The sequence below is a fragment of the Aulonocara stuartgranti genome (assembly GCF_965226115.1).
Source record: "Aulonocara stuartgranti genome assembly, chromosome: 20".
In the NCBI taxonomy this organism is placed as follows: Eukaryota; Metazoa; Chordata; class Actinopteri; order Cichliformes; family Cichlidae; genus Aulonocara; species Aulonocara stuartgranti.
The window spans coordinates 38600951-38612401 of NC_138956.1; the positions used below are offsets into that span (position 1 = coordinate 38600951).

The 11451-nt window shown below is 43.8% G+C and overlaps 1 protein-coding gene across 7 annotated transcripts in view; it reads left to right on the forward strand.

The window, feature by feature from the left end:
• The window catches only part of rgs19 (regulator of G protein signaling 19), a 46067-nt gene that overhangs the window by 27681 nt on the left and 6935 nt on the right, over positions 1-11451 (forward strand). For 4 of the 7 annotated variants that reach the window (XM_082520058.1, XM_082520062.1, XM_082520063.1 and 1 more), the window contains 3 exons: positions 10373-10545; positions 10667-10762; positions 11188-11422. In XM_082520058.1, coding sequence (XP_082376184.1) covers positions 10373-10545; positions 10667-10762; positions 11188-11422 — 504 coding nt within the window. Of the gene's footprint in view, positions 1-10372; positions 10569-10666; positions 10763-11187; positions 11423-11451 lie in introns of all 7 variants that reach the window. The other 3 variants (XM_082520059.1, XM_082520060.1, XM_082520061.1) reach the window with 2 other exon arrangements.

Below are 11451 nucleotides of genomic sequence, written 5' to 3' on the forward strand. Positions count from 1 at the left end.
GACGTCTGCAGTGTAGAAGAGGAACGGAGCCAGAACCGTTCCCTGTGGGGCCTGTACTGCAGACGACCCTCTCCGACACACAGCCCTGAGTTCTCACATACTGTGGTCGGTCAGTGAGGTAGCCCAAAATCCAGGTAGTGAGGTGATGCTCCACTCCTGAGTTCTCCAGGTTGTCCTTCAGGACTGTGGGAAGAATGGTGTTAAAGGCACTGGAGAAATCAAAGAACATGATTCTCAGAGTGCTCCCAGCGGTCTCCAGGTGAGAGAGGGAAGGATGCACGAGGTGAATGACGGCATCGTCCGCTCCAATGCCTGGTAGGCAGACTGAAGTGGGTCCAGTATTGGAGAAATCCGATCGTTCAGACCCACAGAAATGATTTAAATCATCATGTCAGTAAACTGTCATGAATGTTACTGCAGCTGTGATTCTCCTCCAGATTATCTCAGAGTAATGCGAATTTCCATTCCATCCATCTCCAGACGCTCATCCAAACGGGAGCCTCCAGCCCCCCCCCCCCCCCCCCCCCCCGCGAGGGGAGAGGCGGGGGCAGGTGGCTTTTCTGTCTAACACAGAGAGACAGATAATCATTCACACTAACACCTCGAGCTGAATCACAGAGTAACCCTAACATGCATGTTGAACCGTGGGAGCCCAAAGTGGCACAGAAAAAACCCACAGTCACTTTTAACTTTTATTTTGGGGGAAGAAAAACTCTAAAGCAGAGATATTCTTCAACTGTGAGAAATAAAAACATGACTCACACACACACAAGTGTGTGTCACATGTTGGGTCTCTTTCACTTCCTCTTGCTCTTCCTCTCTTCTATTCACGCCCTTTATTTTGTAAAACCCTGGTTTCTGTTTCCTCTTTTGTTTTTGTCTCTCCTCCTTTTTGATGTTACTTTGACTCTTTCCTGCTTTTTTCTCTCTTTCTCCCAAACAGTGAGTGTATTTCTCTTCCTCTAATCAGCGTGTCTTTTTCCCGTCTCTCATATTGTGGTTCTGATTTTTGATTTTTACTTGTTCAGTGTTGTTTCAGCTGCCTGCAGCCTTCAGTCACTGAAGGCTGCAGGCACCAACTTTTTATTGTTGGTGTCGGACTCACAGTAATAATGAATGACCAGTCGTGCATCTGTTTCGGTGCATGCAGTGAATACACATTTGTTTACTGCATAATAGATTTATGAAGTAGGAAACATCCTCGATCTTTCCCGATCATCCCACTCAAATATTTCAGATTTAGGACTGGCTGTGCAAAACAGCCAGAACGATTTAACCTGAGCAGAGCTGGGAGGATGCTTCATAAGGCCAAACAACCAGTGTAGTTCACTTCCTGTCAGCTCTGTGAGGATCTTCAGGAACAGTTTTCCAGGCTCCTTGAAGGACATTCAAAGCTCTTCTTTGGATGTTTTGTTCCCTGTCAGGATGATCCCACGCTGCTTCAGTCATGCTGAGGTCTGGCTCTGTTCCCCCGTGTGTTTCTATCCAGCTGTGCCTTCACTGTGGTTGGATCATTGTCATGCTGAAACATGAAGCTGATGTTTCCAGATGCTGCTGCACGGTGGATCACACTCATCAGTTTATCAAAGATCCATCTCTCCATCAGACCTGTTCCTCTGATTTCTGAGTTCTTGTGCAATTTCCATACCTCAGCCTTTCCTTGTGTTTCCCTTCATTATGGCTTCCTGATGCTGCCCTTCCACTCAGACCATTTCTGATGAGGTTTCAGTGGAAAGTAGATGATCATCGCTCAGTGTCCTGTGTCAGGTCTTTGCTGGACTTGTTCTTCTTTCTTCAGTTTTCACCTTCCCTGCTGTTTGGGAGTCACCTTTGGTGCAAAAACACTATTTTATTTCAGACTTTGTCATCGTTGGTATTTTTCACAGATTCGACTAAAGAAACCAGCTGCTGGTAACAAAAAGTCAAAGTCTTTGCTAAGGTGTCTGCTGTGTACATCCTTGAGTTAGAAGACTTTTTATGCTTTAGTGCTTCATACGTCAGAGTTCAGGGGTTAAAAACACTCCCGTGAAAAGGGTCAGGTACAGGGACTGAACAAAAACAAAAAAAGCAGCCGATGTCCAAAGAAGAAGAGCTTCAGAAAGCTGGAGAACTGTTGCTCAAAAGCACTTTTTTTTTTTTTTTTTTTTTTTTGTCTGTCCCGTTTGGCTCTTTTGCATCAGAATTGTTGTCTAAAGGCAAAGAAAGATGCCCAACGGATTTACTTTACCAAATTGACCATCCCAGCCTTGCCGTAATGGTCCATTTGATTCACCTTTTATTGTTTATTTTATTTTCACTTACTGAATACGGGACAGACTTGACTGGGGGAAAGAAGGGGAGAAAGAAAGAGGGAAAGAGAAACAGCTGAGAAGAGGGACGGGGGAGAAGGGCAAAAAACATAAACCAACAGAACGGGCAGAGAAAAAAAAATGCATATATCAATCACCTGGGTCACCTGCTGAGAAAGAAAGAAGAAAACAAGCAGAAGAGAACAAGAGTAATAGAATAAACAACATCACAATGATATATGGGAATATGACAGTAAATACTAAATATTAAACATTATTGTGCAGCACATAAGATCAACAGAACACAGTGTGCTTTGAGGTAGGAGCCAAAAAGGGTGTAGTTTGTGGGTGTGATCACCCGTGTGTACACCTGTGAGCATGGACGCACTTGTTTTTTGTTTTTTAAAAGGTTCCTTCATGTAATGATCTGCTAGAGGGTGTGGGGGGGCCACAGCCCCGTCCTCCAGGGCATGAAGCAGGTATGGAGGAGATCAAAACTCCAGACATCCAGAGGCCCCCAGAACACAAGAGACCAAGGAAGACCAACAGAGGGGCAGCCGCGCCACTGTCCCAGAAAGAGCTGAGGAGAGTCCCAGATGAGGACTCACTCAGCAGCCGCGGAGCAGAAGCCAGGGGGGGTTGCAGTGACGCGCCCGTGAGCTCCGCCGGCAGCCAGCCGTGCCTGAGTGACCGAGCCCCAGGCCGAGAGGCCGGGGGCACCCCACCTCCGAAGTGGCCCGAGCGAGCCCCAGGCTCCAGGCCCCGATAAGCGGCCGCCAAGGAGTGAGCCGGTGTGTACCTGGACGCCCATCCCCAGACGCCCATCCCCAAATGACAACAGTCCCCACAAGGCGCTTTATATTGTAAGGCAGACCCTACAGTAACACATACTGAGAAAAAAACAACAATCATATGACCCCCTATGAGCAAGCACTTTGGTGACAGTGGGAAGGAAAAACTCTGCCTCCCATTCCAATTTTAAATACTCTAGGAACAACAAGTAGGCCTGCAGAGCGAGAGCGAAGTGCTCTAATAGGGTGATATGGTACTACAAGGTCATTAAGATAAGATGGGGCCTGATTATTTAAGACCTTGTATGTGAGGAGCAGGATTTTGAATTCAATTCTGGATTTAACATGAAGCCAATGAAGGGAAGGCAAAACAGGAGAAATATACTCTCTCTTTCTAGTCCCTGTCCGGACCAGTGTTGCCAACTTAGCGACTTTGTCACTATATTTAGCGAGTTTTCAGACCCCTTAGCGACCTTTTTTCTAAAAAAAAGTCGCTAAAAAAAGACGTGAAAGCCCATATTGCTTTTACTCTCAACAAGCAGCGGGTGCTGTAACGCAGTCAGTTCTTCTTTTACTCTTTTACTCTTATGCTGTTTTGTGGATCACAAGGTTTAAAACTACTTATAAACACACACACACAAAGTAACTCCACCAGAGTGCCTATTTCGGGTCACTTTTGCCAGTCCAAGCCCGGGTAAAGGAGCAGGATTGGAAATGTGACATTAAACAAAACAATAATTGCTAAAAGAAATTTAATTTGTAGTTCTAAATAAACTCTAAATGCATTTAGGACGTTTTTTACTCACTTTATGTCTCTTCCACGATGTTATTTGTCTCTCCAACAACATAGGGTACAATTAGATTAGTATGATCAATTATGCAAATTAGGCGATGACATCATTTAGCGACTTCTAGCAACTTTTAGGACAACCAATAGCGATTTTCCTTACTGAGGAGTTGGCAACACTGGTCAGGACTCTTGCTGCAGCATTTTGGATTAGCTGAAGGCTTTTCAGGGAGTTTTTAGGACTTCCTGATAATAATGAATTACAGTCGTCCAGCCTGGAAGTAATAAATGCATGAACTAGTTTTTCAGCGTCACACTGAGACAGGATATTTCTAATTTTAGAGATGTTGCGCAAATGGAAGAACGCAGTCTTACATATTTGTTTAATATGTGCGTTGAAGGACATGTCCTGGTCAAAAATGACTCCAAGGTTCCTCACAGTGTTACTGGAGGCCAAGGTAATGCCATCCAGAGTAAGAATCTGGTTAGATACCATATTTCTAAGATTTTCACGGTCGAGTACAATAACCTCAGTTTGATCTGAATTAAGAAGCAGAAAGTTAGCGGCCATCCAGGTCTTTATGTCTTTAAGACACTCCTGCAGTTTAACTAATTGGTGTGTGTTATCTGGCTTCATGGACAGATAGAGCTGGGTGTCATCTGCATAGCAGTGTAAATGTATGCTATGTCTTCTAATGATGCTGCCTAAGGGAAGCATGTATAATGTAAACAGAATTGGTCCTAGCACTGAACCCTGTGGAACTCCATAATTAACCTCAGTGTGTGAAGAGGACTCTCCATTTACACGCACAAACTGGAGTCTATTAGATAGATATGATACAAACCACTGCAGTGCAGTACCTGTAATACCTACAGCATGTTCTAATCGCTCTAATAGGATATTATGGTCAACAGTATCGAACGCTGCACTGAGGTCTAGCAGGACAAGCACAGAGATGAGTCCACTGTCAGAGGCCATAAGAAGATCATTTGTAACCTTCACTAAAGCTGTTTCTGTGCTGTGATGAGCTCTGAAACCTGACTGAAACTCTTCAAATGAACCATTCCTCTGCAGATGATCTGTTAACAGTTTGACAACTACTCTTTCAAGGATGTTTGATATGAAAGGAAGGTTGGAGATTGGCCTATAATTAGCTAAGACTGCTGGGTCTAGAGATGCTTTTTGAGTAAAGGTTTAACTACAGCCAGCTTGAAGGCCTGTAGTACATAGCTGATTATTAGAGATAGGCTGATCATATTTAAGATCGAAGAATTAATTAATGGCAGGACTTCTTTGAGCAGTTTTGTAGGAATGGGGTCTAAAAGACATGTTGATGGTTTGGAGGAAGTAATTATTGAAGTTAACTCAGAAAGATCAATTGGAGAAAAAGAGTCTAGCTTAACATCAATGGTACTAAGAGTAGCTGTAGATAATATTACATCTGTGGGATGATTATTGGTAATTTTTTCCTCTAATGATTACAATTTTATTTGTGAAGAAGTTCATGAAGTTTCTATGCCATATGTTAAAACAAGATCTAGAGTGTGATTAAAGTGGTGGGTGGGTTCTTTTACATATTTAGCATCTACATGGATGTTAAAATCACCCACAATAATTATTTTATCTGAGCTCAGAACTAAATCAGATAAAAAGTCTGAGAAATCAGACAGAAACTCTGTGTAAGGCCCAGGTGGACAATAGATGATAACAAGTAAGACTGGTTTCTGACTTTCACAGCTGGGGTGGACAATGTTAAGCATCAGGCTTTCAAATGAATTAAAAGTCTGTCTGGGTCTTTGGTTGATTAATAGGCTGGTGTGAAAAATTGCTGCCACACCTCTCCCTCGGCCTGTGCTTCGAGGTTTCTGGTAGTTAGAATGACTCGGGGGTGTTGATTCATTTAAACTAACATAATCATCCTGCTGCAACCAGGTTTCTGTAAGGCAGAGTAAATCGATTTGTTGATCAATTATTAAGTCATGTACTAACAGAGACTTGGAGGAGAGAGACCTAATATTTAATAATCCACATTTCACTGTTTTACTCTTTGGTTCAGATGTGGATACTTTATTGTTCTTTCTTTGTAATTGTTTATGTTTAAGTTGTTTGTTGCTGGTTTTTAGTTTGTTTTTTGTCTGTTTGGGAGCTGACACAGTCTCTATGGAGATGGGTTTTTGGGGGGGGGTAGCAGGAGGAGAGAAGCTGCAGAGAGGCGTGTAAGACTGCAACTCTGCTTCCTGGTCCCAACTCTGGATAGTCATATTTTGGGAGGTTTAATGAATTTGTCCATATTTCTAGAAATGAGAGCTGCTCCATCCAAAGTGGGATGGATGCCGTCTCTCCTAACAAGACCAGGTTTCCTCCAGAAGGTTTGCCAATTATCTATGAAGCCCACATTGTTTCTGGGACACCACTCAGACAGCCAGCAATTTAAGGAGAACATGCGGCTAAACATATCACTCCTGATCTGATTGGGGAGGGGACCAGAGAAAACTACAGAGTCCGACATTGTTTTGGCAAAGTTGCACACCGATTCAATATTGATTTTAGTGACCTCCGATTGGCGTAACCGGGTGTCATTACTGCCAACGTGAATTATGATTTTACTGTATTTACGTTTACCCTTAGCCAGCAGTTTTAAATTTCCCTCAATGTCGTCTGCTCTGCCCCCTGGAAGACAATTGACTATGGTTGCCGGTGTCTCTAGCTTCACATGTCTGAGAACAGAATCACCAATTACCAGAGTTTGACCCCCGGCGTGTGTGTCGCCGAGTGGGGAAAAACGGTTAGACACATGAACGGGTTGGTGGTGTACCTGGGGCTTCTGTTTAGGACTATGCTTCCTCCTCACCGTGACCCAGCCGCCCTCTTTCCCCAGCTGCTTGGGATCTGCCGGGGAACAGCTAGCGGGGCCTACGCTATCTTCGGCTGCACCAGCTACAGGGGCCTGGCTAGCTACGGGTGAATGAAGGGTGCGAAGCTGAGTCTCCAATTCAGTAATCCTGGCCTCCAGAGCTGCAAATATGCTACATTTGTTACAGATTTCATTACTGCTAAAGGAGGCTGAGGAGTAACCAAACATCTGACACAATGAGCAGGAAAGTGAAGGGGGGACAGGTGAAGTAGCCGTGGTGCTAACGAGTCGGCTGCGAGCTAAGCTAAGCTATTGAAACAGTAAAGACACAGTGAGTGAATACTTTGGCTATAAATTAGGGAGTGAGTGCACAGAGAGTGTGCTTCGGATGAAGCATGTGAAGATTATACTATGAAAGAAGAAGGTATCTAAGTTTTTAATTAAATTGCTAAGCAGGTAAGCTACTCAAAAACATCACTGTGTTTGAGCAGTAACAGGAAGTGATACTCTACCGCAGAGAGCGCGAACACCAATTGTTAATATCGGCGCAATATGGTGCAAATGGAAAAGAATGTGTCACTGTTTGTTTACAGGTGCAAGCTCGCTGTCATTACTGTAAACAAAGGTTATTGGGAAGGGAGATTTTAAGCTCAAGTTTCGTCCTGTGACCTGAGCAGGAAGCAGCGTCATTTCTCTGAGTCGTCACATCCTGACTGAGCCCAAGATCATCAGCTGAAGCAGCTTTAAACTCAAACGGTTAACTGTCTCTTCCCAGCTTTTTCAAGTGGTCTCAGTCACTATAGTACCTGTGCAGGTAGGCCAAACCGAGTGCGTTCTAATAGACCAATATGCTTAGGAAGGTATCGAACTGAGACATGTGACAGGAAGTATCTGGTGTTCCAGTTATCCAAATACTAAGGAAAGGAGCTTCAGTACTTCCTTTAGCATAGGGTACTTGCTAATATTACTGTGTTATTGTGCCACATGCGTTTATGCATTCATGGCTTCTGTGGGTGGGGCTAACTTGTACTGACTGAGTGTGAGCTCTGAGTGTCAGGACAAGGCCAAAGACTGAGCATCCAAGTGCAGATCATGCTTTCCTTCTGATAATAAACAGTCCGGGTAGCAACTATCACAAACACAACAGCCATGACTTTTTTCTCTTAGATTTTGTTCAATTTGCAGTAAATTGTGTGTCACAGAGTTTTTAATTCACAGTTGGGCGACTGAGTGAAATATTATCCTCCTGAAAGTGAAACTCTTGGAAATACGTTTGCGAGTGTTTACGAGTGTCTTCATGCGGCTGCAGACGTTGAATGTTCCTTCTTCTGTAAAACTCCAGCCTTTGTAATGAAGGATAGTTTTGTTGTGAAGCACAAATTAATGTAATAATAATAATAATAATAATGGATTGCATTTATAACTTATGTCTAAAAATGTATCATTTCATACATCTGTTAAAACACTCAACTCCAGATACATGACGCGCAGCTGGAAACACTTCCCGCAAGACGAGCTTCCCGAGATTCACAGAATTTACAGAAAATGTTACATTTATGTGATTTATATCGTTATCGGGATGATAGAATTCTTATATCGGGATATGAGATTTTGGTCATATCGCACAGCCCTAACAGTTACCGTTTAAAAAAGGTGGTATTCAAATTACAGTTACTTTGTTTAAATAAAGGGATTACACAGCGGTTTCATATATTAGGCTGTCCCCTCTCTGTTTTTGGTATTTACACGCTGGTGGAAACCCAAGGAAAACACACATTAAGAGGCTCAAATGTCTGTGTCTCAATCTCGCGTCTCATAATGACATGAAGAAATATTTTTAAAAATGTTTAATATGAAGGCAATAGGCAGAGTGTTACATGTAGGGCTGCCACGATTACGTCGACTATCAAAATCGTCGACGACTAATTTAATAGTCGACGCGTCATTTGAAGCTTTGCAAGATCCCAAAAGACGCAGGAATAAGTAGTAGGATTTAAGAGTGTAATAACGGACTGAAACAGAAGATGCCAGCACTGCATGTACAAGGATGCCAGCTGCCGTTAAACCCCGAAGAAGAAGACTGTGTCCCAGAATTCATAGCGCAGCCCAGCTCAGTTGTCAACAATGGCGGCAGCTAGTTAGTTTTAATATTACTCTTATTATTCTTTCTGGGTCACAAAATAAACTTTTAACATATTTTCAGGCGAGAATGTAGCTGTGGAAACCTCAAATATCTGCTCAGTTTATCAAGACACCGCATATTTTCAAAAGCGCTCCGACGTTTTATTTGTTTCTGAGTAAATCGGTTTGGCTGAGATTAAAGTTATAGTTTTTACACAGCTGAATAAACGTCAAGCAGACAACTGATCATCAGAAGTGTGAGATGCTCAAGAATTTACTCCGGTGAGTTTATTAAACTCCACCGAAACAATCTGCAAATTTCATTTAAATTTAATAAACTATCATCTTGTCTTTATTTTTAGTTAGCACATACCTGAAACACTGAAAGCTGTAAGCTAATGATAGTTATATAAGAGCAGCTGCTGCTGGTGCAATAAGCTGTACGTTTTACGTTCAATGGATGCATGATCTGATTAGTCAACTATCAAAATAATCGTTTGTGGCAGCCCTAGTTACAGGCATTGCCCTAAAGCATGCAGCCTGATGGGCAGTGTAGTCCGTGCTGCAGGGAGAATGGACTGCCATACCCGTTATGTGTCTGTGAGCGAGGAGGGAAAAAAAGGAAACGTACGAGCTGTCACGGAGCAGAAACGGGAGCTGGAAGCATGTAAATATAATAATAACCACTGCAGCCAAGAAAATGGTAAAATGGTAAATGGCCTGTATTTATATAGCGCCTTACTAGTCCCTAAGGACCCCAAAGCGCTTTACATATCCAGTCATCCACCCATTCACACACACATTCACACACTGGTGATGGCAAGCTACATTGTAACCACAGCCACCCTGGGGCGCACTGACAGAGGCGAGGCTGCCGGACACTGGCGCCACCGGGCCCTCTGACCACCACCAGTAGGCAACAGGTGAAGTGTCTTGCCCAAGGACACAGAAGAGAGCCTGATGAGCCCAGCTGTAAGTAAGCTGTTAAGACTCAACTGTACGCTGTGTTCGTGTTTTCCTCTGAAACAATAAGCTCCGTTGGAGCAGCCTTTCAACGCCTCTCTCTGTCTCTCGCTAGCAAAGTTGACCCAGACAACAAAGTAAAGCTATTTTTCAGCTAGGAGCCCGACACGAACCTGACGTATTAGCCAGAGGTCCCTTTACTACGGTTCGGAGCCGCGGACCTGTTTTATATACGCGCCAAATAGTTTTCTACACGAGATCGCTGCAAAAAGTGTAGCCTTACCTAATGTCCACCTACTGTTACTCATTTATATTAAGATTTTTACATCTAGTTGGTATTGGTATGGCGAGTAACCTTCAGTAATAAATCACCCAGCAATACATTCATGTAGTTGGAAAAAGCATGATAATATATTAAGTAATCCAAAGTATTCAGAATAGTTACTCTCATTGAGTCGCATAACGGAATACGTTACAAAATACATTTTGGGGCATGTAATCTGTAATGGAATACATTTTAAAAGTAACCTTCCCAACACTGATCACCCTGAGTATGTATCTGTACAGTACACAGGTCCGATTCCGGCCGAGCGAGGGGCGGAGCTCACCATGGGCGGAGGTCGCAGCGAGACCTCTGCACTGACCGGGACGGGAGGGGGGCGGGGCACGGCCACTACCCAAAATTCCCAGCGGCCCAACGCCTGCTGCTTCTGCTGGTGCTGCTGCTGCAGCTGTTCATGGTGAGACACACCTGCCTTACCTGGTCAGTGCTGCCCTTAACCTCATCGTGTGTGGCTGTGCTGTTTGTGCGAGTTTGTGTGTGTGCGCGTTTCCTGTCTGAAGGCTGTTTTATCATGTCAGTCTCACTGTCAGGAATGAAGAGGAGAGGCAGAGGTGGAGGAGGAGGAAGAAGATACCGGACACAAAGATGGAAACCATTCCAAACTGTGAAGCTTGGTGAGTCACTGCAGTCGATCGTTCTCTGCTCGACCTCAAAAACATGAAAAACACAACTTTTTCCGCACTGCAGAAAAATGCCACCAGGGGGCAGTATGACCTCAGCTGAGCTCAGCGAGCCGTGAAACATGTTGATGGGAGTAGTACGCAGTTTGGGAATAAGCTGAGCCTGAGTGTGAGTTTTATTTACCTGCAAAGGAAACGTGTTCAAACACAGATGTGGTCTGACTGTGCCTACATCAGTTTATCCTGCATTAACGGCTCTAGGATCTTTACAGACTCTCAGTGTTTAGCCTCACAACTGCAATTAAGTCAGAAATATCCAAATATTCGTACGTTCAATTTTATATCAGCTAACTGCAGACCAGGAACATACACAAATGAACAGATGAAGATGAACAAAGCTTTCCCCGCTTCTTCCTCAGCACCAAACCATCGTTAGAAGAGATCCGGCTGTGGTCTCAGTCCTTCGACAAGCTGATGAGGAATCCGGCAGGTCGAAATGTTTTCCGGGAGTTCCTGCGGACAGAGTACAGCGAGGAGAACATGTTGTTTTGGCTCGCCTGCGAGGACCTCAAACAGGAGATGAACAAGAGCGCCATTGAGGAGAAAGCTCGTTCCATCTATGAAGACTACATTTCTATTCTGTCACCAAAAGAGGTATGACTGTTTTTCAGCTGGGGTTATAC